The sequence below is a fragment of the Echiichthys vipera genome (genome assembly GCF_963691815.1).
Source record: "Echiichthys vipera genome assembly, chromosome: 16".
NCBI lineage: Eukaryota > Metazoa > Chordata > Actinopteri > Perciformes > Trachinidae > Echiichthys > Echiichthys vipera.
In genome coordinates, this window is record NC_139841.1 from 28,132,768 (window position 1) to 28,159,306 (window position 26,539).

Sequence of the window (26,539 nt, forward strand, 5' to 3'; positions counted from 1 at the left end):
CTTCACCTTTGCATAGACTCCCATAAATACACATCTGAGCCCATGCAGTGTCTCTGAGGCGTTTTCCATCGTAACGACATCACCAGCAGGTTCTGAACATGGCGCTGCCAAATGTTTTCTTTGACATCACCATCGATGGGAAAAATGCCGGTAGGATTGTGATGGAGGTAAGATGCACCTCTTTACTTCTGTCACTTCAGGTTCTTTCAACTGTGGTTATTTTATAAATATGTTATAAACATTGTATGATTTGTAAAATGCTGCGTGTGTGTGTGTGTGTGTGTGTGTGTGTGTTGCAGCTCCGGTCCGATGTGGTGCCAAAGACTGCAGGTAGGTTCGCTTTGACGAGGAAGGAGGAAGCTTTGTGAGTTCACTGCATGAAACAGGAACTGCAGCACTGCTGCTCTGGCTTTTTCCACACACGTTAAAGGCTTTTGTGATTGGCTGTTTGCCCTCACCTGATGATTCAGTGTGGGTATGGGGTGTGGTTGTGGTTGAGGAAGGGCGCGAGAGAGCCTGTATAACAGGTTGCAGAGCCAAAGGGAGTGCTACCAGGAAATAAGAGAAGGAGACGCTCTTGTTCACTCCAGTTCAACCTTCAGCAGCAACCAACAAGGAAATCCTGCATGATTGTGTTCCACATAGTTCGTTATGAGACCTCATTTATACCGAGAAGTGCAGGAGAATGGTGTACGTAGTTATTCAAACCATCACTTTCACTAAGAGATGCTACAAAACGAGCACAAAGAGACACAAAATAACCACAAAGAGACACAAAATGACCACAAAGAGACACAAAACAACCACAAAGAGACACAAAATAACCACAAACAGACACAAAACAACTACAAAGAGACGCAAAATGACCACAAAGAGACACAAACTGACCACAAAGTGACGCAAAACGACCACAGAGACACAAACAGACCACAAAGAGACACAAAACAACCACAGAGACACAAACAGACCACAAAGAGACACAAACTGACCACAAAGAGACACAAAATGACCACAAAGACACAAAATGGCCACAAAGAGACACAAAATGACCTCAAAGAGACACAAAATGACCACAAAGAGACACAAAACGACCACAAAGAGACACGAAATGACCACAAAGAGACACAAAATGACTACAAAGAGACACAAAATGACTACAAAGAGACACAAAACAACCACAAAGAGACACAAAATGACCACAAAGAGACACAAAACAACCACAAAGAGACACAAAATGACTACAAAGAGACACAAAATGACTACAAAGAGACACAAAACAACCACAAACAGACACAAAATGACCACAGAGACACAAAACAACCACAAAGAGACACAAAACAACCACAAAGAGACACAAAATGACCACAAAGACATTAAAACAATCACGTGCGTTGAGGCCACTGTGAGCACGAACCCGACCCTGTGGATCCAATGCTTACATCTGAATTAGGCCCTGATACAAAGAGCGTCACTCGTCAAATCATTGAAGCCTTCCACAGGTTCGAGACCCTGCTCTGCCTCTGACGCGTCTTTGTCTTACAGAAAACTTCCGCGCTCTCTGCACCAATGAGAAAGGCTTCGGCTTCAAGGGCTCCAAGTTCCACCGGATCATCACTGGATTCATGTGCCAGGTACGGAGGAGGTTTGGTTCCACAGGTTCAGATCTAACCATCAAACACTGAGGGCGCCCTCCCACTGTGCCTCCGTGCCGTGCCCCGTGCTTTAGGGTCCTTGTCCCCCCCTCCAGGCCCGTTTGTACTCACACTACCTGGGCCTCGGAGAATGCTTCTTGCTGCCTATACGTCATCACGCCGTAACACGTCACACGCATTGATGACGTCATGGCGATGCGTGGCTTTGTTTCCAGATCTTTCCGTAGACCTCGGAGTTTTTGTGCGTCTTGTCGACTGTTTTTGGATCTTTTCATCGACCAAATCTGCAGTAAACACTCCACCTCCGCATCACACCAACGTGAACCTTTCACCGCCATTGTTTGAAATGTCCGCGCATGGTCCCTCCTTCTTTTTTCTACGTCCCAACAGGCGCACAGGAAATGACCTCAGAACCGCCGTAGGCCTCGTGCTCGTACACGTGCTCACGCTCGTGCTCGTACACGTGCAAACGTGCTTTACTAAAGCCCACCTCTCCCAAATGGGCCGTGGACGGCAAGCGTGCCGCAGCTAGACGTGGTACAGTTGAACTCACACTGGTCAAAGGAACCAGACTTTAGCCGTGACACGTGCTGGGGCACGGGACGGAGGCACAGTGGGAGGGCGCTCTAAGTGAACTCTTGAACGGTTGTTTCCGGAGCAAAGCTGAGCTGCGGCGGTTTGTGACGCCTCTCTGAGCGACCCGGGCCTTTTCCTGTTTGCTTCCCTCAGGGCGGAGACTTCACCAACCACAACGGGACCGGAGGCAAATCCATCTACGGGGAGAAGTTCCCCGACGAGAACTTCCAGCTGAAGCACAAAGGCTTGGGCACGCTGTCCATGGCTAACGCTGGACCCAACACCAACGGGTCCCAGTTCTTCATCTGCACAGGAGACACGACCTGGTGAGCACACTTTGACCTTTGACCCGCGTGCCGCTGCATTCAGGTGCATTTATCCGTCTCACGTACTCGTCTGCGTCTCTCTCTCTCTCTCTCTCTCTCTCTCTCTCTCTCTCTCTCTCTCTCTCTCTCTCTCTCTCTCTCTCTCCAGGCTGGACGGAAAGCACGTTGTGTTCGGCAAAGTCGTGGAGGGCATTGAAGTGGTTGAAAAGATGGATGAGCTCGGCTCGCAGAAGGGAACTCCTAAGGCCGCCGTTGCCATCGCCGACTGTGGTCAACTATAAAAACGAGACCAGGCTCCTTCACTCCAGCGTGATCATCATCTGCATTCATTGTGTAGTGTTTTCTCATCTGTGCTTCAAGCTGCACATTGGTTAATAACACCTGACCAAACGTGTGATGGTGGTGTAAATAAAGCAACCTGAAAGCTTGCTGTGTGCACGTCCTCTCATTTAAAGATCCGACTCCGCCCCGAAACACTTTAACTCCGAAGTAAAAGTCTCTAAAGTGCAGTTTGTCTGTTGTTTGTTTCCGTTTCCTGCTGTAGACGTTTCACGCTGAGCTCGTTTTAACTCCTTTACGTCCTGTTGGGAGTTTAATCTGCGTCATATTCTATGAGATCATCGTGTGTTTGCAGCGTGGCCGTCCTGTTGGAACCACGTCTCTCTACAAACGTCATGTTTTCAGCTATGTGACGATGCGTTTTCCACCTGATCCAAGATCTTTTTAAAGACTTTATTTATCTTCAGGAGGAGAATTTACTCAACACGTAAAGGAACATTTCATCCTTCATTCAACATCAACACAGTCTGAAAATACTACGACTTTTATTCTGAAAATACTACGACTTTAGTCTGAAACACTACGACTGTGGGTGAAATGTGGAGCAGTAAAAAGTGCAATAGTTGCCTCTTATATGTGTAAATCTACGTCTTTATTTAAAACAAAACACGGTACAAAAACTCTGAGAGAAGGTTTTTATTTTATTTTTAATTTCAGAATTTATCAAAACAAAGTTATCATCAATGCTCGGAGTTATTCACGATCAAAACATGGAAACAAGAGTCTAAAAACCAACTAGGACACAGGTTAAGGCATCGAGATCTCCTTTGTTTCTCCTTCGATGGACCTCAAAGAGAGTGATACAAAAAAGACTTCCTATATAAACAGGAAGTGAGACTCAACGACCAATCACGGCACAGGAAAACCACAAATACAAAACACACAGATCCGATACGGTGAAGGTAACGATGGGTACGGTTAGAGAGGCCCCGTCGAGGAAGTATCCTTGGATGGTTCCCCTGTTTTATAAGTGTTCCTCTGCGGGGTTGTTCGTGGAAAAAGGGTAGATTCTGCTGCGCCAGGACGTCCTCATTTTTAACCGAGACGCAGCAAAGAAAGTTTTCCTGACACAAAATGTAACGAGAGGAGCTCTGACGGGTTGATTCTGGACTTCCTGCCGTCATAATTCAATCCAAGTATTATACAAAATGTCCTAATTTAAAATATCCAGGAAATTAGCTCTCCTGCCGTAGGGTCCGCTGTGGCCCCGTGGGTCGTCCTTTGGTCCCCAAGTAGCCAGCTGTGATGCTAATGGGTGTCACTTTAACACACGATGCACACGACTCGTCCCTTAAACTCACCACAGTGCTTCCAAGGCCACGGTACAAAGACACGCTTTAGAGGAATAGTTCGACGTGATGGGAAATGTTTTCTACGTTAGATGGGAAGCTCACTTGCATTTCTGTGCAGTTGTAGCACGAAGACGATTAGCTTAGCCTAGCTTAGCTTAGCATAAAAACTGGAATCAGGGAGAAACAATCATGTAAGCTAACCGCCTGTTAAGTCGTGACGTAACACCCTTTCACAATATGATTTCCGGGTCCAAGTCTCATGTTTCTCCGAAGCCGCAGTGCCGTGTTCCCCGTTGTTTGACCAGATCTGAGTTTTTAAAAAACAACGTAATTGTCATTTGTCAATTCCATAAACAAACAGAAATGTTAAAATTGACTTCTGAACTCTTCATAGAGCAGCTGTTTCCCTCTGCTTCCAGTCTTAATGCTAAGCTAAGCTAATCACTAGCGCACAGACGTTTGATTTTCTTGCACAAAAGCAAATGAGCTTCTTTCCCAAACATTCAAACTACACCTTTAAATCTGCACAGACTGTACAAATCCACGAATCAGCTTTTTATTGACATTGTTTTCTGCACCAGCTGAGCGACGTTGCTCCCCTCTTCTCCTCTTCACCCTCTACCTCATCGTGTTGAAACGGCACAGACGAAGACCGCAGAAGTCACGCCAATAAAAATACGTTTGGTACTTGAGGTAATCATTGAAAACACACACAGGAGGGGAGATTTGAGAAGCTGGTTTGAATTTCAGCATCGGATCGTCTGTTGTTGTTCTTTAGCATGAGAACACAAGCGTCACTCAACACCGAGACAAAGGAGCGGACTTTGCGTGACTCGCGTCCAGCACTGAACACTGTGCAGGCAGGTGGTAGCTTTTGCAACGGCACACTCGTGGTATTGTCTCCCACTGCACGTCGACTCTAAATGCTTCTTCTGCTGGTATAAATGATCACTTATAGGGCGCACTCCCACTGTCCACCCGTACTGTGCCCAAGCGGCTAAAGTCTGGTTCCTTTGACCAGTGAGAGTGCAACCGTACCGCGCCTAAGAGCGGTATTGTTGCCGTTGGTGATAGACAGATGGTTTATCCAATCAGAAACCAGGATTTTCACCCCCTCCCCAAAAGATCTCCAATCAGAGTTCAGATGGATCTGCTGAGACCAGGAGAATCAACACATCTGGAGGAGTCAGGTTGCAAAATTCACCCCCTGCGTATCTCATTCTATTACAGACATGTTCTGCAGTTTCACAATAATTAAAAGACTTAAATTACAGAAGTAGACAGTGAATATATCGTACCTCCACCTCCACCACCACCTCCACCTGTAGTGTCAATCCCGTCCAAATGAGCTTAAATCTCTTCTCTACCAGATGAATCTCACATCAGCACACACAAGATATCCAATAAAAGAAGATTATTTGAAATACATCGCAGTAAATCAACACGCTGAACAAAGATCCTACTGTCTGTCCACAAACAACAGTGTACCGACTGTGACAACACTGTAACACAGTCATCAACAAGCTACATGAGTGTGCTGGTTTAGACCTGGGCTGTTGTTCGCAGCACTTAATGACACTTGCTGAATGTTTACAAAAGTGAGTCGAGGGAAGACCTGCAGAGACTTAAACGTACGGGGGAAGAATCACTGAGCAAAGAGTCTTCTGTCTGTCACAGGTTCGATAACCCTTCATCGTGATTACAAAAGACAGTGCAGCCCATGTGTGTGTGTGTGTGTGTGTGTGTGGGGACAGAACCAGGTGCGTGCCGACCCTGAGCTCCAGGATTTGACCGGTGCCACTGGAACAATACTGTTGTCTCTGCTGCATGACCTTTGATTAATGATCAGCTGTTGAGAAGAATGATCCGTAAAGTGGCATTTTGGACATTTTGGACCATTAGAGGACGCTGTTCAATGGTCTTGTCATGTGTTTTGGATGCAGTTGTGGACGAGGGACGCTGAGATTCACCTGTTGAATCAAGTTTCGGTCGTGGGTTCGTTCTTGTTCTTCAAAATTTGCACCAAAGGTGTTTGAACGCCCTCCTCAGGTCATCGTTAGAGCTCCATGGATTCAGTTGAATCCTGTTTCAGTCTCAACAAATGATCTGTGCGTGCACCTTTGTATCAATTGTTGATCAAAAACCAACGATTACAAGAACAGAACAGGCGGAAAAAGTACCTTTTAGTGGCAAAGTCTAGGATTAATGTTCAAATCAGGTGATATTCTGGGCCTGACACGACTTGAGCTGAATAGATGACCGTGCATTCACACTGGGAGCGATGGAGGCGTCGGAGTATCGCGTCGCTGACTCACATTTGTCCCATTTTTGATCAGCGCTTCAATCGCAGGTAAAAGCAAAGGTGGCTAGCTAAGTGAAACAGGAGCGTACCTGTGTTAACCTGGTCCCGTGTTCCCCTGGTCCCGTGTTCCCCTGGTCCCGTGTTCCCCTGGTCCCGTGTTCCCCTGGTCCCGTGTTCCCCTGGTCCCGTGTTCCCCTGGTCCTGTGTTCCCCTGGTCCCGTGTTCACCTGGTCCCGTGTTCCCCTGGTCCTGTGTTCCCCTGGTCCCGTGTTCACCTGGTCCCGTGTTCACCTGGTCCTATGTTCCCCTGGTCCCGTGTTCCCCTGGTCCTATGTTCACCTGGTCCTATGTTCACCGCTTTGTATGTGACCGGGGAACATAGGACCAGAAAAGCAGGAAACATCGGACCATGTGAGTCGTTGTGTTGTAGTGCGATCAGTTCGTCAGTGATTTAACCTCTGAAGCCGTACAGGATACACTTTCTTCTTCTTCTTCTTCTTGATTTCCGGCAGACTAGATGCCTAAAGGCACATCGCTGCAGTTCATAGTTATATCCATTAAATGATATCCACAGGAACAGTCTGAGTTCCCCCAAGGACTGCAACAATGGCGGCTTTGGTGAGCCCCTGGTTTTATCATAGAGAACTTCAATGACGCTTACTGCAATCTCAACGCTGATTGGGACTGCAGATGGAAATTAGCTTTTAGCTAGAATCTGGTACAAATCATCTTTTTACACTATGTAACCAATGAATTTTGTACATGGTCCCTGAAACCAATAAACGAAATTGGCTGTCGCAGCACAGCGTCATGCAATGTCGCTTGAAAAGTCCAAATTTTTCCACCTCAAGCGACACACGGGATGAGGCAATGGAAGCAATGGACGCGATGGAGGCGATCAGTGCTTTGTTGCGTCGCTCTTATCGCCCAAATCGCCCAAATCGCGTCACCGAGAGTGTCATCGCGTGTCATCGCGTGTCACCGCGTGTCACCGCGTGTCATCGCGTGTCATCGCGTGTCATTGTGTCATTTACATTGGTTTTAAACGGCAGCTTGACGCCTTCATCGCTTTTGGTGTGAATGCACGGTTAGACTTAAATAAATCCACCATTAATGGACCAAGAGCTTCCTCTGACACTAAACATTATTTCATATCAGAGAGCCGTCTGTCACAGAGACTTAAAAGTCTCAACACATAAAAGTTGTAGGATTCAAATCGCCTTTTATCTCCGATGACGTCGCGGTCGTTAAATCCACAGCGATGTTAATGTTCCTGATTTGAACTGCAGCAGAATGGATGTCACTGTCAGAGGAGAAGAGTAAACTGCTGCTGATTCAGCGCTCAAGTCACTCATTACGTGCGGATACGTTAACTTTGGTTAACGTGTTTATCGCAGTCAGGCAACAATGCGTGATTATTGTCCCGCCCCTAATGTGTTTATGTTTCCACTGATGAGAGGAAACAAACAGTAAAGCCTGTTGCATGCTTTGATTTATTCTAGATGATGTATTAAGTAAATGGCAGTTATATCGAATGTTTCATTTAAGCACAGATTTGCTCAGGATTTACAGATAAGGCCTGTTGTGACTTGATGGTTTGTCTTTCTTAGTGGTTCACCAGAAGAGAAAGGTTTGGGTTTTTACAAACGATATAAAATAATAAAGATTTAAAGGTTCTGAAAAATCACCTGCTGCCACTGAGAAACCCACCAGTTGCTCCTGATTTGGTCCCATTACTTCCCCCAGTGTAACCAGTCCAGCTGCTACCTCAGGTGTGTGTGTGTGTGTGTGTGTTGAGGGTGTTTTCAGCTCTGCGGCGACGTCTTACGGCTCTCTCTCAGGATGCCGTCCAGGCCGTTGAGCTGCCGGAGGAAGCCTCGGTTTGGGATGACGCCTCGGTGGTCCTTGACTGTTTTGATGGCCTCCACCAGCGTCAGGTTCTGTCGGATCATCAGGTAGGCCAGCACCAGGGTGGCTGAGCGGCTCACTCCCACAGTGCAGTGGACCAGCACTTTACCTACACACACACACACACACACACACACACACACACACACACACACACACACACACACAGACTTAAAATAGTGGTGGTTGATCATGTGACCCACTAATCAAAGCACTTGTTGCCTCTTTGCTGAGGTTTCACATCTGTGTTTCTATGGAGACGTCTCATCTCATCTCATCTTCAGCCTCTGATCCTGGATCAGGTCTCAGGGGCAGCAGCTTTAGCAGGGGACCCCAAACTTCCCTTTCCCGGGCCACATTAACCAGCTCTAACTGGGGGATCCTGAGGCGTTCCCAGGCCAGTGTGGAGATCTAATCTCTCCACCTGGTCCTGGGTCTTCCCCGAGGCCTCCTCCCAGCTGGACGTGCCTGGAACACCTCCCTAGGGAGGCGCCCAGGGTTCATCCTTACCAGATGATCCTGAACCACCTCAACTGGCTCCTTTCAACGCAAAGGAGCAGCGGCTCTACTCCGAGTTCCTCACAGTCACAGCCTAAGTACTGTTCTAATTCAATAGTCTGCATCGAGTACGGTCCAAATGCCCGGATGTGACTTTCTCCTCCCATTTTGTCGAGGATGCATCGGAGGTGACTTGTGTGGACTTCAGACAGACAGGTGTCCCAGAATACATTTCACATTAACGGGTGTACTGCGTCCTCCCATCCTCCGAAGTGTGGACTCCTGAGTCGAACTTGTCAAGTCTGAACTTCTAAGCTCAAAAGTCCAAACTTGTAATACTTGGTGTTGAGAAACGGCTCCAGTGACCGTGACCATGACAAGATGGAGGCTCTGAAAGCAGAGGCTCACCTGCAGTTACATCTTACCCCCAGAGAGACAACGCATCTCAAATCTGACGGATTATGACTTTAAAGTCTTCAATGACATCCGCTTCAATACAGACAGCGGCACGACCAAAACATATTACTAGACTGACTGGAAAACTGGACATTCTGGCCCGGTACTAAGCTGTTTTGACTCCAACGAAAAGACAGGGATTACTTTGTGTAGTTAATTACACATCTGAGCAGAGAAAGGTGACCTGCGGAGTTCCCCAAGGTACCATTCTGGGACCTCTTGTGTTTAACAACTACATGCTTCCACTGGCATTTTCCACTGGATTTTGGATTCTTGCAGGAAATAAAGTTTATGATACTTATATCGTTTGTTCATTAATGTAATCCTCACAAATGAATGTCACTTTTTATGATTTTTGAAGCGTTAATGCCATCGCCAGAAGTGAAAAGCTAACTATAAACGAACAAGAACAACACCGTCCACTGGCTTCTAACTTATATTTTGCGTGTACGACGTCTCTAGTCTCATCTATCCACTCTGTAGCAACCTTTTTTATATTACTAGACCGACTGTAAACGGCACTAAACTGGTTTGAATTCTACTTAAAGTCGTACTTTGTGTCTATTGTTCATTACACATGTCGGCGGAGTTCCCCAAGGCTCTATCCTGGGGCCTCTTCTGTTTAACCTGTGTCTTCAGACAATGGAAAACAACCAAATCAGTTATTGCAAGTAATGTGCCGCACAGACTGACCTCCGCTCGTGAGGGCTTTGTGGATGAACTCAGCAGCAGGGTAGAAGTTGACGCTCATGTCGAATGTCGGGGAGTCGTGAGCCTCGATGCCGTGATAGGTGACGTTCATCCCGGCGTAGTACTCGGCTCCACCGCGCCACTTGCTCTGCGCGCAGTTGAGGATGTGCGTAATGCCAAGTTTGGCCAGCTCACGCCGGTCGGATGCGATATCTCTGCAGAAAAGAGACATTTGATTCATGCATGCATCAGCTACAGCTCTACACCCACTTCACACCATATATCATTCATCAGACTATTAATACGTGGGGATCTTTAATCGCTTTTGTTTACTATGTTAACCACGTGCAACCGCGGAGAATCAACAAGTTTTTGATGCTTTTAATGTTCAATTATTTCTGCACTTTAAGGGATTGTACTGTATTTCGTTGTACTGGTACAATGACAATAAAGACAATTCAATTCAATTCAATTCAATTAAGTGTTGCACTAAAAGTACGTGAGTTTGGTTCCAGTGTGTGTCACAACTGCAGCTTTCCCGCCATTTTTCACCTCCTGACTTTCCCCGCCCACTTACTCACCTGCTTCCTCCTCCAGCCCAGTGTTTTATATATAGATATAGATACACACACACACACACACACACACACACACGTTTATTGAGTTCTAGTTCTGTGCCAGATTGTCTAGTCTGCATCCGCCCTGACATTCCTGCATTGTTGGCTCTGCCTGAACCTGCCCGCCTCTTTCCCAGCTCGGTGTTTCTGCACGCTGCTGTCCCGGCTGCAGCCACTCACCAGAACATCGGCAGATACGCTGAATTTCTCCTCATACATGACTTACTGTGTGGAAGTATGGGAAATACATTCAAAACAAATACCAAGTCAGTATTTATGCTTCAAAAGAGTCAAGAAAACCACCTTCACAGGACCAACCAACCCTTTTTTTATTGATTTAAAGGCTCTAACATTTAAAGACTTACAAATCCTGTACAAAACACCAATCACTAGAAAGTATCCAAGCCAGTGAGGAGATCTAATCTCTCCACCTGGTCCTGGGTCTTCCCCGAGGCCTCCTCCCAGCTGGACGTGCCTGGAACACCTCCCTAGGGAGGCGCCCAGGGTTCATCCTTACTAGATGATCCTGAACCACCTCAACTGGCTCCTTTCAACGCAAAGGAGCAGCGGCTCGACTCCGCATCACTCCGCATATCAAAGATAAACAACAGCAGCAGTGTTGGAGACAATGTGGGCAGATGAGTGCCAATCACACAGGTTGTTTTGGTCATGTGTAAAACTGCAGGGGTTCTGGGACCGGTGGTTCAGATACTGGAAAACATTTTCTCCTGCAGGTTTCACAGGAACCCCCTCGGACTCTGTACCTAGGTTTGACCCCATCAGGTTCTTTTCAAAAGAAAGACTTTTATCAAAAGGCCAAAGGAGAAACTGGTTGAACAGTGACCCTCCAAGTCCAGGACAGTGGCCACAAATACACGTGATGGAGAGACTGATTCTGTCTCAGGGTGGAAGCAGGGACCTGGACCGACGGGGGCATAAACGGACTGTGTCCATGATAAAAGACGAGTCAAGTACTCTGCAAACCTTATGGACACGGACCAAAGATGCAACCGGCGTGATGAGCCCCGCCTCTCTTTATTATTCCTCTTATTTTACTTTCAGTTGATTGTTCACCTCCCAAAGTTTTGGAAATTTGTGTTCAGGTGCAACAGCGGCTGTTTATGTAAGTTAAAAAAAGGTAAATAAATAGAAAGTTTAAATAAAAAGGGGGATGTTTTATAAGCAAGAGCTCAGATGACACCTGTTTCAGGGGGTTGGTGTGATGTTTGTGATTTGTTGATGTGTTTTTGTTGTTGAAACTTAACTTTACTTTATAAAAACTTCTTTATTTTGATTTAAATCATCTGAGAAATCAAAACTGGCTCCTTAAATGTTCATTAATGACTGTTTTATGCTTCAGAATCACATCTGAAGAGTGCTCATGATGGTGAACTGTTGTATGCACATGAATGTAAACTCACTGGTCTCCAATATAGAGCCGGGGCCACACTTCGTCCGCGTGGTTGCAGGCGGTCTTGCCCGTGCACAGGAGCCGCTCCAGCTCGGACACGGTCAGGGTCGGGGAGGCGCGCTCGGTGTCTTTTCGGTTCGGGGACCTGGAGCTGCTCCGGGACCGGGAGAACCGGGACATGAACGCCATTTAACCTGGGCAACAGAGAGGACACACGGACGACTTCTCATTCTCACATGGAAGCAAGAAAACGCACACAACAGGATGGAAACAAGGGGATTATCATGAATTTAACATGATTCTCTTCTTGTTATATAACAAAAATAACCTGTGGCTTTGTTTGGGTGGTGGATGCACGTGTCTCTGTGACTGCACAGCCTGTGAAATGTGAAAGGAACCGTGCAGGCCCAGTGTTTCCCCCCGTGTGTGTCCGGTTTACCTGTGTGTTGTTGTTTTATCCCGTGTGTCAGTGGTGCTGCAGGGCGCGCTGCTCCGCGGCCATGTTGACTCATTTATTTGCTGTGGGAGGATGGATGAGGATGAGGATGAGGAGGATGAGGATGAGGAGGAGGAGGAGGAGGAGGAGGAGGAGGAGGAGGAGGATGATGAGGATGAGGAGGATGATGAGGAGGAGGAGGAGGAGGAGGATGGTGATGGGTGTATGATGCTGATGCTGCTCCTCAGCCTCCACCACCGTCAGACATCTTCAGCTCCGCCCGCCGCCGCCGCTTCTTGGCACCATCCTCTCAACAAGTCCCGGTTTACGCGCGGCTCCGCGGGACGCGTGTCTCCGTCTCCGGGTTCAAAGACGCACCCGCGCCGCTGTTCACGGGGATCTCCGGCCGCTTCACGTGTCTCACCGGGGCTCAAATGATCCTGCTGCTTTATTTCTATATTTCATTGTTAATAAGGGTCCGTGTGACGCTGCTGTTCCACTGTTTTGGGGCGTTTGAGCTGCAGTTTGTCGCCATCTTCTGGTCAAATTCAGGAAATGAAAGGAGGAAAAAGAGGAAACAGTGTCACTGCATTTAATATTAATATTGTTGTTTAAAAAAAATAAAAAATTAAAAGTAATCCAGGGATCCAAAGACACAAAATGTGCAAAACAACTGGAAAGAAACATCAAATTACCACCAATTTAATTTTAAGTCATGTTATTTTTATGTTATTTAAGTTGCTTGAGAACACTTTTAAAAACAGTTATTTATTATTTTTTGTGTATAAATGTCATTGAATCGAATTATTTTTAGTTTATTTGATTTTGTATATATTTTGTTTTATTGTATTCAGTTTATTTTATTGTAATTAAATGTATTTATTTTATTGTGTACTATATACACATACTGTGAACATTGTCTTTTTATGTACAATTCATTCTTTTTTCATTTTTGAATGTAGTTTTTAGTGTTTTATTTAATTGTATCAATTTTTATTCAATTTATTTTCATTTATAAATTTAATTTAATTGTAATAGTTGTATCTTTTGTTGTATTTAAGAAGATGAGGAAACTGGGAACAAGTCAGTTTGATTTATTTTAGTTTTATTTAATCGAATTTAACTTTATTTTACTGAAGAAAATAAAGGTGATTTTGATTCAGTTTAATTTAATTTCATTTCATTTTATATTATTTTATTTCAATGAAGAAAATAAAGGTGCATCTGGAGACACGTCTGTTTAATTTGATTAAATTTAATTTAATTTAATTTAATTTAATTTAATTTAATGTTATTCTATTTTATCCTATTTTAATTTAATTTACTGAAGAAACTAAAGGTGAATCTGGGAACACGCCTGTTTAATTTAATTTAATTTAATTTAATTTAATTTAATTTAATTTAATTTAATTTAATTTAATTCAATTTATTGACGAAAATAAAGGGGAAGCTAGAAACTCGGAGTTTTACAGGAGGGCCGTGAACGCACCATGACGTCAAAACCTTGCGACGCACGTGTGAGCGCAGTGAGGAGCAGAAATGGCGGCGGAGCGACTTCAGTTCCATGAGATGGGTTTGGATGACCGCCTGCTGAAGGTAAAACATCACAATGAGAAATAAAGAGTTTAAATTAAAACATTAAATATTAATAATATATAAAACACGGGAACTGTGACGTCAAACGCGTCACAACGACGTTACAACGGGCTAAAGTTAAATTAACTTTCCTTTTTCAGCCACAGCCACATTTTAATTTAGACATAAAACACCTGTTTTATGGTTAAAGGTAAAAACAGTTTAATATTTAACGTTTAATGTAACAAATTTAACATTATAGACTTTTAAAAACGCTGAAAATGCGAATTTTTTTAGACGTTTGCATCATAAAGACAAACAAAAATAACAACAACGTGACACGAAATGACCACATATCTAATTTTAATAGTGTGTTATTTAATTTCAGCAATTTTAAATACAGTTTAAAAAATTACATGTCATTTAATCTGTTTTCTTTTGGTTCTGTTTCATTTTTTTTCATTGTTTTTATTTATTATTTATTAATATTTAGTAGAAAACAGAGCTTTTACAGACAGGTGGTTACATTACTTTATTTAATTTTGCTTTGCTGGTTTTATGTCACCAAACATGCTTTACAAATGCACTTTAAAGCTGTAAAAGACAGTTAAAAATATTATATTTTAATCATAATGTCAAACAAAAATAACAACAACGTGACACATTAGCAAATATTTAATTTCATTGTGTGTTATTTTATTTCAGCAATTTTAAAAACAGTTTAAAAAAATAAATGTAATTTAATCTTTTTTCTTTGGCTTTGTTTCATTTTTTTATTTATGATTTATTACTAATAATTAGTAGAAAACCGAGCTTATACACAATTAGTTGTGATTTAGTTACATTGCTTTATTTAATTGTGTTTTGCTGGTTTTATGTCACCAAGAATGCTTTACAAATGCACTTTATAGCTGTAAAAGAAAACGAAAAATAACAACGTGACACAAAATTACAAATATTCATTTCATGAAAGGAAAGCATCACTGCTTTGACCCCGAGTGGTGTTTGGGTTTAACGAGTGACCTGTGAACTGGACACTTTCAGCCGAAAGCGTCCGCGGTTGCCATGGTGACTGCAGATGTAAAGAACCATCCCTGGACACTTTGAGGGCGCCCGTTTGTATTCACACTACCATGGCCTCGGAGAATGCTTCTTGCTGCCTATACGTCATCACGCCGTAACACGTCACACGCATTGATGACGTCATGGCGATGCGTGGCTTTGTTTCCAGATCTTTCCGTAGACCTCGGAGTTTTTGTGCGTCTTGTCGACTGTTTTTGAATCTTTTCATCGACCAAATCTGCAGTAAACACTCCACCTCCGCATCACACCAACGTGAACCTTTCACCGCATGGTCCCTCCTTCTTTTTTCTGTGTCCCAACAGGCGCACAGGAAATGACCTCAGAACCGCCGTAGGCCTCGTGCTCGTACACGTGTGCACGCTCGTGCTCGTACACGTGCAAACGTGCTTTACTAAAGCCCACCTCTCCCAAACGGGCCGTGGACGGCAAGCGTGCCGCTCCTAGACGTGGTACGGTTGCACTCACACTGGTCAAAGGAACCAGACTTTAGCCGTAAAACGTGCTGGGGCACGGGACGGAGGAACAGTGGGCCCTGACTGCACACTACCTCCTGCACTACTTTTATATATACTTTCTATTTTTATGGTTAAAAGTTTATTATGCTTAGGTTTATTTTTATGCGTGTAGAGACAGAAACATGAGGCTGTTCTTTAGGAAAGGATCCTTCAATGTCTCCTGTTGGATCTGACGCTGCTAACTAAAAACAATAACATCAAATTAACCTGACGTTAAAGGGGGCGGTGGTGCCGTTGGGGGACGCAGCGCTCCCCTAATATAACGGGGGGGACACTGCCTATTATAATGTGTCAGATGTGAGATGAGTCCACACAGGAGCATTAGTTTGAATCCTTCCTGCTGTCGTCCGGACGCAGGCGGTCGCAGACCTGGGTTGGTCCCAGCCCACCCTGATCCAGGAGAAGGCGATCCCTTTGGCCCTGGAGGGGAAAGACGTTCTGGCTCGAGCTCGGACCGGATCTGGAAAGACGGCGGCGTACGCTGTACCGCTCATCCAGCGCGTCCTCGCCTCCAAACAGGTGAGAGAACACGCTTCACACGGCTTCACACGGCTTCACACGGCTTCACACGGCGTCACACGGCTTCACACGCCTTCACGCACCTTCACACGCCTATACACGCCTTCACGCGCCGTCACACGCCGTCACACGCACCTTCACACGCCGTCACACGCTTCACACGCCTTCACACACAGTCACACGCCTTCACACACAGTCACACACAGTCACACGCCTTCACACGCCGTCACACGCCTTCACACGCAGTCACACGCAGTCACGCGCCTTCACACGCAGTCACACGCCTTCACACGCAGTCACACGCCTTCACACGCCTTCACACGCAGTCACACGCCTTCACACGCAGTCACACGCCTTCACACGCTGTCACAGGCCTTCACACGCCTTCACACGCCCTTACACGCCTTCACACACACCTTCACACGCAGTCACTCGCCTTCACACGCCGTCACACGCTTCACACACCTTCACACGCCTTCACACGCCCTTACACGCCTTCACACGCCTTCACACACAGTCACACGCCTTCACACGCCTTCACACACAGTCACACGCCTTCACACGCCTTCACACGCCCTTACACGCCTTCACACACAGTCACACGCCTTCACACGCCTTCACACACCTTCACATGCCTTCACACGCTTCACACACCTTCACACGCTTCACACACCTTCACACATCAGCAGCAGCTGCTCTTCGTCCTCTTCATCGCTCTGTTGTCGTTGTCGTCTCCAGAGCGTCCGTGAGCAGGACGTGCGCGCTCTGATCCTGGTCCCGACCCAGGAGCTGGGTCAGCAGGTCCATGCCATGATGAGGCAGCTGACGGCGTTCTGCTCCAGGGACGTCCGCGTGGCCGACGTCACGGGGAAGGCGGACGTGTCGGCGCAGAGGTCAGCCCTTTGGGACGCCACACACACACACACACACACACACACACACACACACACACACACACACACACACACACACACACACACACACACACACACACACACACACACACACACTGTTGTGATGAGGGGCGCGTGGTTGACCTTGTGTTTGAACAGGCCCATCTTGATGGAGAAGCCCGACGTGGTCGTGGGGACGCCGTCCCGCGTGCTTGCCCACCTCAACGCCCAGAACCTGGTCCTGCACTCGTCCCTGGAGACGCTGGTGGTGGACGAGGCCGACCTGCTCTTCTCCTTCGGCTTCGAGGCCGACCTGAAGAGCCTGCTGTGGTGAGGACACGCGGGACTTTAGTCCTCTCTCCTGAGGCCGCTGCTGCACGCACGCCACTGCACGCACGCCACTGCACGCCGCTGCTGCACGCAACTATATAAGCAGATATTAAATATTCAAAAACAGTCGACAAGACGCACAAAAACTCCGAAATAATAATAATAATAATATCTTTGTTGTGTTTCAGTCATTTGCCGAAGATCTACCAGTCGTTCCTGATGTCTGCGACTCTCACCGAGGACGTTCAGGCCTTAAAGGAGCTGCTGCTGCACAACCCTGTACGTCACACACACACACACACACACACACTTTTATAAAGCCTCTGCTTTAGGGCGCACTCCCACTGTGCCTCCGTCCCGTGCCCCAGCACGTGTCACGGCTAAAGTCTGGTTCCTTTGACCAGTGTGAGTGCAACCGTACCACGTCTAGGAGCGGCACGCTTGCCGTCCACGGCCCGTTTGGGAGAGGTGGGCTTTAGTAAAGCACGTTTGCACGTGTACGAGCACGAGCGTGCGCACGTGTACGAGCACGAGGCCTACGGCGGTTCTGAGGTCATTTCCTGTGCGCCTGTTGGGACGTAGAAAAAAGAAGGAGGGCCCATGCGCGGACATTTCAAACAATGGCGGCGAAAGGTTCACGTTGGTGTGATGCGGAGGTGGAGTGTTTACTGCAGATTTGGTCGATGAAAAGATTCAAAAACAGTCGACAAGACGCACAAAAACTCCGAGGTCTACGGAAAGATCTGGAAACAAAGCCACGCATCGCCATGACGTCATCAATGCGTGTGACGTGTTACGGCGTGATGACGTATAGGCAGCAAGAAGCATTCTCCGAGGCCCAGGTAGTGTGAGTACAAACGGGCCTGGAGGGGGGGACAAGGACCCTAAAGCACGGGGCACGGGACGGAGGCACAGTGGGAGGGCGCCCTTAGAGTCTGCAGCTGCACAGCGTCCGCGTTAGAAACTCCCACAGTGAGTGAGTGTTTGTCTGGTTCTGCGTTCCCTCTCAGGTGATCCTGAAGCTCCAGGGCTCTCAGCTCCCCGACTGCAGCCAGCTGCAGCAGTACAGCATCAAATGTGAGGAGGAGGACAAGTTCCTGCTCGTCTACACGCTGCTGAAGCTGCGTCTGGTTCAGGGGAAGACGCTGCTGTTCGTGGGAGCCGTGGAGCGCTGCTACAGACTCAAACTGTTCCTGGAGCAGTTTGGGATTCCAGCCTGCGTGCTCAACTCGGAGCTGCCCGTCCAGTCCAGGTGAGACGAGGGTCAGGCGGCAGTTTCTGTTCCTGTGCAGGGAAAAACACAAGAAATGAGAAACAACAGGAAACAGTCAGAAGGTTTTAGAAAAGTGGCAAAAACCCGAGAAAAATACGTTTGAATGTTTTCAGATAAAAAGACAAAAGATTTGAGAGGAAAAGTTTCGATGATTCAAGGAAAAATCTGCAGATTTGTACAAAAATTCTAAATATTTTGAGATAAAAGTCATATTTTGAAATAATTGTCGTATTATTTTGAGGGGAAAAGTTTTAATATTTTGATAAAAACAACAGAAAGAAAACGATAATTCAAGAAAAAGGTCGGAAGATTTTTTTAGAAAAATTACAAAATAAAAATAATAAATAATACAAGTTATATTTGAGTCCAAGGACGATAAATAATAACACAAAAATTTGGAATATTTTGAAAGTAAAAAAGTTATAATTTGAGGTAAAAAGTCGGAATATTTCTAGATTTTTTTGAAGCTTCATTGAAAAAGTTAAAATAAAAAAATAAGTTTGGATATTTTAAGAAAAAAGGCAAAAGATTTGATAATTCTGGAAAAAATCTGAACATTTGTAGAAAAATTTTAAATATTCTGAGAAAAAAGTTGGAAGATAATAAATAATAGGATTAAAAAAAAGGTCATATTTTGAATTAAAAAGTTATATTTGGAGTCCAAAAAGGACGATACAGGATAAATAATTTGGAAGATTCTTAGAAAAATTCAAAGTAATTTAAGGGAAAAACTTTGGAAGATTATTCAAAATAATTTGGAAATCAGTGAAAATAATTTGAGGAAAAAAGTCGCAATATTTCAGGATTTTTTTTGAGGCTTCATAGAAAAAGTTTTAATATCTTTAGGAAAATAAGTTTGAATATTTTAGAAAAGAGAGATTTAATATTTTGAGAATCAAGTCTTTAGAGTCAGAGTCGCTCAGAGGTGATAAACGCTCACGTTCAGTCTGGTGACCCCCCCCCCCCTTCCTCCCCCCCCCAGGTGTCACATCATCACACAGTTCAACCAGGGCTTCTACGATTACATCATCGCCACGGACGAGCAGAGTCTGACGGACCCCGCCGCCGCGCCGCAGACGACCGCGGGCAAAGGGAAGAAGAAGAAGAAGAGCGCAGAGAGAGGAGGAAAGTGAGTCCGGGGAGGGTTTGGGACAGAACCGCTGCATATATACATATTTACCACCCCAGCCTTGATGCTCCAGGTCATTTCTAACTGGTGTCTCTGATTGAAGGCTGAAGGACAAAGAGTACGGCGTCTCCAGAGGCGTGGACTTCCAAAACGTGGCCAACGTCCTCAACTTTGATTTCCCCTCGACCGTGGAGTCGTACATCCACCGAGTGGGGAGGTGAGTTCCCCTTCAGCGGCGCTTTGTTCACCACGTTCGTCTGAGGATCCATGAACCCTGACGTTGTGTTTGTGTTTGCTTCAGAACGGCGAGAGCAGACAACCAGGGCACGGCGCTGTCGTTCGTCTCTCACACAGAGTCGGAGCTGCTGTCGGAGGTGGAGGAGGCGCTCACAGGAGGTGACGGGGGCTTCCTTTAGAAATAAAGTTGGAATCTTTTGAGGATATAAAAGTTTGAATAGTTAAAAAGACTAATTTTGAATATTAATTTTTCTTGACTGATTAAAATAGACGTTGATATTTACAGTGAACTTTAGTGCAGCTGTAACTGGAGCAGAGCTGCAGACAGTGATGAGTGTTACTCCACCTGTTACTCCACCTGACCTCTGTGATAGCTGCTAATGAGCACGGCATTCACACACACACACACACACACACATACACACACACATACACACACACCAGTGTGTCAGGATCGGTGTTTGATCCCTTTAACGTGTTAATGTCAAACCTTTGTTCCCAGATAACACGGACTCTGTTCTCAAACCGTACCAGTTCAAGATGGAGGAGATCGAAGGCTTCAGGTACAGATGCAGGGTGAGTATCTCCCTCATGTCTGGAAGCGCTCGTCGGCGTTTACACTCTGGCGTTGCTAAATTCTCCGTTGCGTGTGCAGGACGCCATGCGCTCGGTGACGAAGCAGGCGGTGAGGGAGGCCAGACTGAAGGAGATCAAACAGGAGCTGCTCAACTCAGAGAAACTCAAGGTGAGTGACAGTCGGAGGTGGAAGAGTGTGTGTGTGTGTCATCGGTCCTCCGCACAGAGACGGGCGGAGGTGGATGAGCGTGTGTGTGCGTGTGTGATCGGTCCTCCGCACAGAGACGGGCGGAGGTGGATGAGTGTGTGTGTGGTCGGTCCTCTGCACAGAGACGGGTGGAGGTGGAAGAGCGTGTGTGTGTGTGTGACGGTCCTCTGAACAGAGACAAGCGGAGGTGGAAGAGCGTGTGTGTGTGTGTGTGACGGTCCTCTGAACAGAGACAAGCGGAGGTGGAAGAGCGTGTGTGTGTGTGTGACGGTCCTCTGCACAGAGATGGGTGGAGGTGGAAGAGCGTGTGTGTGTGATCGGTCCTCTGCACAGAGATGGGTGGAGGTGGAAGAGCGTGTGTGTGTGTGTGTGACGGTCCTCTGAACAGAGACAGGCGGAGGTGGAAGAGCGTGTGTGTGTGTGTGTGTGACGGTCCTCTGCACAGAGATGGGTGGAGGTGGAAGAGCGTGTGTGTGATCTGTCCTCTGCACAGAGACAGGCGGAGGTAGATGAGCGTGTGTGTGTGTGTGTGTGTGATCGGTCCTCTGCACAGAGACAGGCGGAGGAAAATGAGCGTGTGTGTGTGTGTGTGTGATCGGTCCTCCGCACAGAGACAGGCGGAGGTGGAGGAGTGTGTGTGTGCGTGTGTGTGATCGGTCCTCTGCACAGAGACAGGCGGAGGTAGATGAGCGTGTGTGTGTGTGTGTGATCGGTCCTCCGCACAGAGACAGGCGGAGGTGGATGAGCGTGTGTGTGCGTGATGGGATGTTTTCTGTCACTCAGACATATTTCGAGGACAACCCCAGAGACCTGCAGCTGCTCAGACACGACAAAGACCTGCACCCTGCCGTCATCAAACCCCACCTGAGGAACGTTCCTGAGTACCTGGGTGAGACCAACTATCCTCACATTCACTCTCTGATTCCACCTTTTGAGTTGTGGACAAAACGAGACGTTTAGCTTTTGAGAAACTCATCACTCTGGTTTTCTGCAGTGCCTGAGACGCTGAGGGGCGCTCTGAATCCGCTGTCAAGCCGGAGGAAGAGGAGGAGGAAGGAGAAGCCGAAGCCAGAGGGACTCCTCAAGAGCAGCTTCAAGGTGAGACAGAAGGACACGAAGGTGACACATGAACGGGTTCTCTGATGAGCAGCTACAGAGGAGTGAGTTCAAACAGCGAGGTTCTACAGTGTCACGGGTCAGACAGGAGTAAATGCATCTTTTGTGACTTATCTTTTAAATCAGCAGTGTCAAACTCTAATTCACAGTGGGCCAAATTTAAAAACTGTGACAAAGTTTAGGGCCAGACTCAAGACTCGAGGCTGCAAACGAGCATGTGTTCCTCCTCTCCAGATGTGTAACGTTGAACCTTTCCAGTGCAGGTCCTTGTTCTTGTCGTGGTGTTTCTTCTGTTTGATTCTTTGGTTACAGCCACGGTGACAAACAGCTCTTTACCTTCACACACAGATCATCTGCTGAAAGCTCCTGTCCTCCATCTTTCTTTGGGGCGTTTTTGGGGAGGGGTGGATTCAGTGTGTCTGCAGAGACTGGTAGCATGGATGCTCATGTGTGTGAACAGAAAAGTAGACGTGGATGAGATTTAGCTCTCACAGAACCTGGATATGATCTTAGGGCCAAATCTAATTACACCGCGGGCCAGATTTGGCCCATGGGCCTGAGTTTGACACCCCTGTTTTAAAGGTTTGAAACGTGCCATGAAAAGTTTTACAGGACGCCAAGTTTAGTCAAACACAAGCTGTTTTTATATCACAGTAAAATCTAATGTAATGTGCTGAAGAAGTGCAATAATCAGTGTGTATATATATATATATATATATATATGTATATATATATATATATATACATATATATATATATATATATGTATATATATATGTATATATGTGTGATCTACCACAGCTGTAAGCTTGAAGATGCAGCTTCCAGATTCACTTATTGCTGTGCACAGTAAAAGAAGAATAAGAAGAATTACTTTATTTATTCCACAACGGGGAAATTTAACTTTTTCACTCTTATTCATGTTACACACACACACACACACACACACACACACACACACACACACACACACACACACACACACACACACACACACACACACACACACACACACACACACACACACACACACACACACACACACACACACACACAGACAGGATCTATATACATGCAATTAAGGAGAGATGTTAGAGCGAGGGGGCTGCCAACAGCACCTCGGCAGTGCCCAGGAGATGAACTGGCACCTCTCCAGCCACCAGTGCATTGTGCGATTTGCATGTTAGCACCAGGCATGTGTACAAAGTAATACACAAGTGCAGCATCTGTGATATTTATCGATTTCTGCCATGTTGTATCGACGCAGCAGTGTCACGGTATTTAGCGTGATCGATATTTTAAACACAGTTAACTAAGACGTATCAAACAGAGGCGACAGAAATGCTCACATATGTGTTTCAGTGCTGTTTCCTGAGGTAAACACAGATGATTTCTCTAGATTTCAAAGTAAAGGTGTTTAAAAATAAAAAGGGTTCAACGTCGTAACATTTCTGGGATTTTCACCACCGTCTTCCTCTCTGATGTAAATGGATTCATGGACGTCGTCAATCGTTGTTCAAGATGACGCCACATCTAGTGTTTAGGAGGAATGCAGCTTATTAGAAATAGGCTCTTATTTATTCTTAAACGAGCCACAGCTGCGTCATCCCTGTTATAAATAATGTAGACGTGGGGCAGTTTGTCGGACGAAGCTTCCCAAGAACAGACTTTCAGGATCCCAAAGCATTTCTCTGAGAGGATCCCGAAACACTAAAACAGCAGAACGGAGCGTAAATGTCTGACAAATGTAGCCGCCCAAAGAGACCGCGGGTACGAGCGGAGAGCTGAGCAGGAGAACGGGGAGTTGAGGAGAACGGGTAAGTGCTGAGTCAGATTATCACGGGTGTTTCAGTGTGGGAACGGTGAACGTACGAAAATCTCTCTCGTAACAGACACAATGACTCTGCAAACTGCACAAATGGACCTGCTGCTAACAAGCGTTTTGCACTATTATGCCGTCATCTGCACTTTATTATTATCTTTATTACTATTATTACTAATGTATAGTTCTGTTGTTTCTATAGCAGTTGGATCATTTATCTTGTCACTTACCGTTGTGTCTTAGCACTTTACTCGGGGCGACTGTGGCTCAGTTGGTAGATAGAGCGAGTCGACCAATGTCTAAAGGGTCGGCGGCCCGGTCCCCGCCCTGCCCTACCTGTGTCATGGTCGTTGTGTCCTTGGGCGAGACACTTCACCCACCTCGCCTCGTGTGAATGTGTGTGACTGCTGTGTGTGTGAGGAGGTGGTCGAGGGGCCGTAGGCGCTGATTAGCTGCCACGCCTCTGTCAGTCTGCCCCAGGGAAGCTGTGACTACTGCGTAGTTTACCACCACCGTGTGTGTGTGTGTGTGTGAATGAACCTGGACTCTGCACTGAGAAAGACGCTGTATAAATCAAAGCCATAATAATAATTATAATAATACTAATTGTGTCTTGTCTTTGTCTTGTCTCGTCTACGCACGGGACAGATAATGAGAAACGTTTGTCTCGTTCATGTGAAGAATCGACAATAAAGTCGACTTTGACTTTGACTTTGAAGTATTTTCTAACTTTTTTATAACTGAAACGATTCATTGAGTAATTGAAGAGATGGACGGATAAATAGAAACATGGACAAATAGATACATGGATGGATAGATAGATAGATAGACGGATAGAGATGGATGATAGATGGATGGATGGATAGACAGATAGAGAGAGAGAGATGGATATAGATAGATAACTTTATTGATCCCTGAGGGGAAATGAGGTCATCGTAGCAGCGGTACAAAACAATCAGGAGAACAAAAAATAAAATAAAATATAAAATACAAAATATGAACTACACTAAGAACAGTATTGCAGATAAACACTATTACAATAAACTCTGTGGATCTAATGAGGAGATAAAGGGTGGATTCATGTGTAACAGGAATAATCATTCGCTGCAGTCCTGCATCTTTAAAGACTCCTTTTACCGTCTCTTGTGTGTTTTTATGAAGAATAAATGTGATTATATAATAATAATAATAAGAGTAATAAATGTGACCTCCATGGTGAAACCAGTCTCCTGAACGACTCGTTGACTCTCTTGCAGAAGAACATCCAGGGGAAGAACCCGCTGAAGAGTTTCCGGTACAGCGGGGGGAGGAACAGGAAGGGCAAAGCGGGCCGCTCGTAGCTGCGGCTGCAGGACACGTGGACGCGTTTCACAGCCTCTGACTGTGCAGAGACTTTCACCCAGAGGGCCGTCCCGTCCCCGGTGTGGGCGCGGGACAGACGCGCATGAACTGAACGGATGGAAGCGTTGAAACTTTACGGACCGCGGACGCACCGGACCACGAACGCTGACTCATGTGAACGTTGGAAACGAGGAAAGATGCAGTTTGGACAAACATGAAATCACGTATTCAGAGTTAAACAGTCGCTGTGTTTTCTAATTTCTCACGCGTCTCTTGTGGAAACATTGAAAATGTTTATTATAATAAATAATTGCTTCTCAAACGTTGCGTGTTTGTTTTGTAGTGGGTTGTTTCTACTGTGATCTGCTGATGTTTACGTGTAATCTTCACTGACAGAATCAGGAAAAGACGGAGAGAAGTTTGTGATCATTTCACTTTAAAGCATCAAAAAGGTGAAAGTGTCACTGTGAACTACAAGCGTTCTCCCACAGCAGCAGGACACGGATGACTCAGCGTCTGAGCAGAAAGCAGCCCGTTGTTTACGCCTCTTCACCGAGCGCTGCCGCTCCGCTTTAAGGAGGGCGGTTGCCGTAGTGACGGAGATGTTGGAAACAGGAAATGAATGCGTAGCTCTCCTGGTGAACGCCTCCATGTTTAGTTTTTCATGTTAAACAGAACGAAACCTCCCTGATCAGTCTGCAGAGTTTGGTTTGAGGAAGTAATAACGATTATTCCATCGATTACTTGATGAATCGTTGGAATAATCGGTCATATTCGATAGCTGCAGCTTTAATTGTAATGTAGAATTTAGAGGATATTTAACAATGTTTAACGTTTGTTTGGATTTTTACGTTTAACATTATTTGCTCAGCAGTTCCTGATCGGTTCCTGAGTCTGTGTCTCCGATTTACCTGCTTTCAAGAGTAGTTTCCACATGAAACTCTACATTTGTGAGGTGTTTTTAAAGACTTTGCTCTAACCACTGAGTCATCGGCCGCCCCAGATTAGTCGCCCCGCGTAGAGAGGCTGAAGGTCCTCGAGGCAGCGGGTTCGACTCCGACCTGCGGCCCTTTGCTGCATGTCTCCCCCTCTCTCTCTCACCCCATTTCCTGTCTGTCCTTTATAATGAAGGCTTGGAAAACTGCCAAAAATATCATCTTTAAAGACTTAAATCTTCAGTATGACCCACTAGATCTACTTGGAGCTCACAGGAAGTCAGGAGAAGCGTATTAAAATGGAGATCATGGCGGGTTGTGCGTCAGAAATCCCTCCGGATGTGAGTTGAGCTCATTGGATGTGTTCGATTCCTTCAGCTGCAGAAACTTCCACGTCGTCCTCCGTGGTCTCCCATCTGCCCCCTGCTGGCCTGGAGAGACATGACAGCATGTGAAGTGTGACTGCCTGCATCACTCCTCTCTT

At 46.0% G+C, this 26,539-nt stretch overlaps 3 protein-coding genes across 3 annotated transcripts; 2 read left to right on the top strand and 1 right to left on the bottom strand.

Annotated features, from left to right (window-relative positions):
- Positions 1–26: 26 nt before the first annotated feature.
- On the top strand, positions 27–2,982 carry LOC310958487 (peptidyl-prolyl cis-trans isomerase-like). The gene is made up of 5 exons (XM_083929452.1): positions 27–167; positions 300–330; positions 1,543–1,631; positions 2,382–2,554; positions 2,703–2,982. The coding sequence occupies exons 1-5, from the start codon at positions 99–101 to the stop codon at positions 2,833–2,835; spliced, it is 495 nt and encodes a 164-aa protein (XP_083785578.1). The 5' UTR covers positions 27–98; the 3' UTR covers positions 2,836–2,982.
- Positions 2,983–8,292: 5,310 nt separating this feature from the next.
- Positions 8,293–12,573, bottom strand: dusp26 (dual specificity phosphatase 26; the record flags this gene model as incomplete). Its single annotated transcript, XM_083930280.1, has 4 exons — positions 12,507–12,573; positions 12,078–12,261; positions 10,043–10,254; positions 8,293–8,504 (listed from the first exon to the last, which is right to left on the bottom strand). The coding sequence occupies exons 2-4, from the start codon at positions 12,254–12,256 to the stop codon at positions 8,293–8,295; spliced, it is 603 nt and encodes a 200-aa protein (XP_083786406.1). The 5' UTR covers positions 12,257–12,261; positions 12,507–12,573.
- A 1,441-nt stretch (positions 12,574–14,014) lies between these two features.
- Positions 14,015–25,395, top strand: ddx56 (DEAD (Asp-Glu-Ala-Asp) box helicase 56). The gene is made up of 14 exons (XM_083929757.1): positions 14,015–14,099; positions 16,034–16,195; positions 16,934–17,088; positions 17,248–17,418; positions 17,607–17,697; positions 18,429–18,670; positions 19,674–19,820; positions 19,924–20,037; positions 20,122–20,216; positions 20,560–20,633; positions 20,713–20,802; positions 21,625–21,730; positions 21,836–21,939; positions 25,036–25,395. Exons 1-14 carry the CDS (start codon positions 14,043–14,045, stop codon positions 25,117–25,119), a joined length of 1,692 nt encoding a protein of 563 aa, XP_083785883.1. The 5' UTR covers positions 14,015–14,042; the 3' UTR covers positions 25,120–25,395.
- The last annotated feature ends 1,144 nt before the right edge of the window (positions 25,396–26,539 follow it).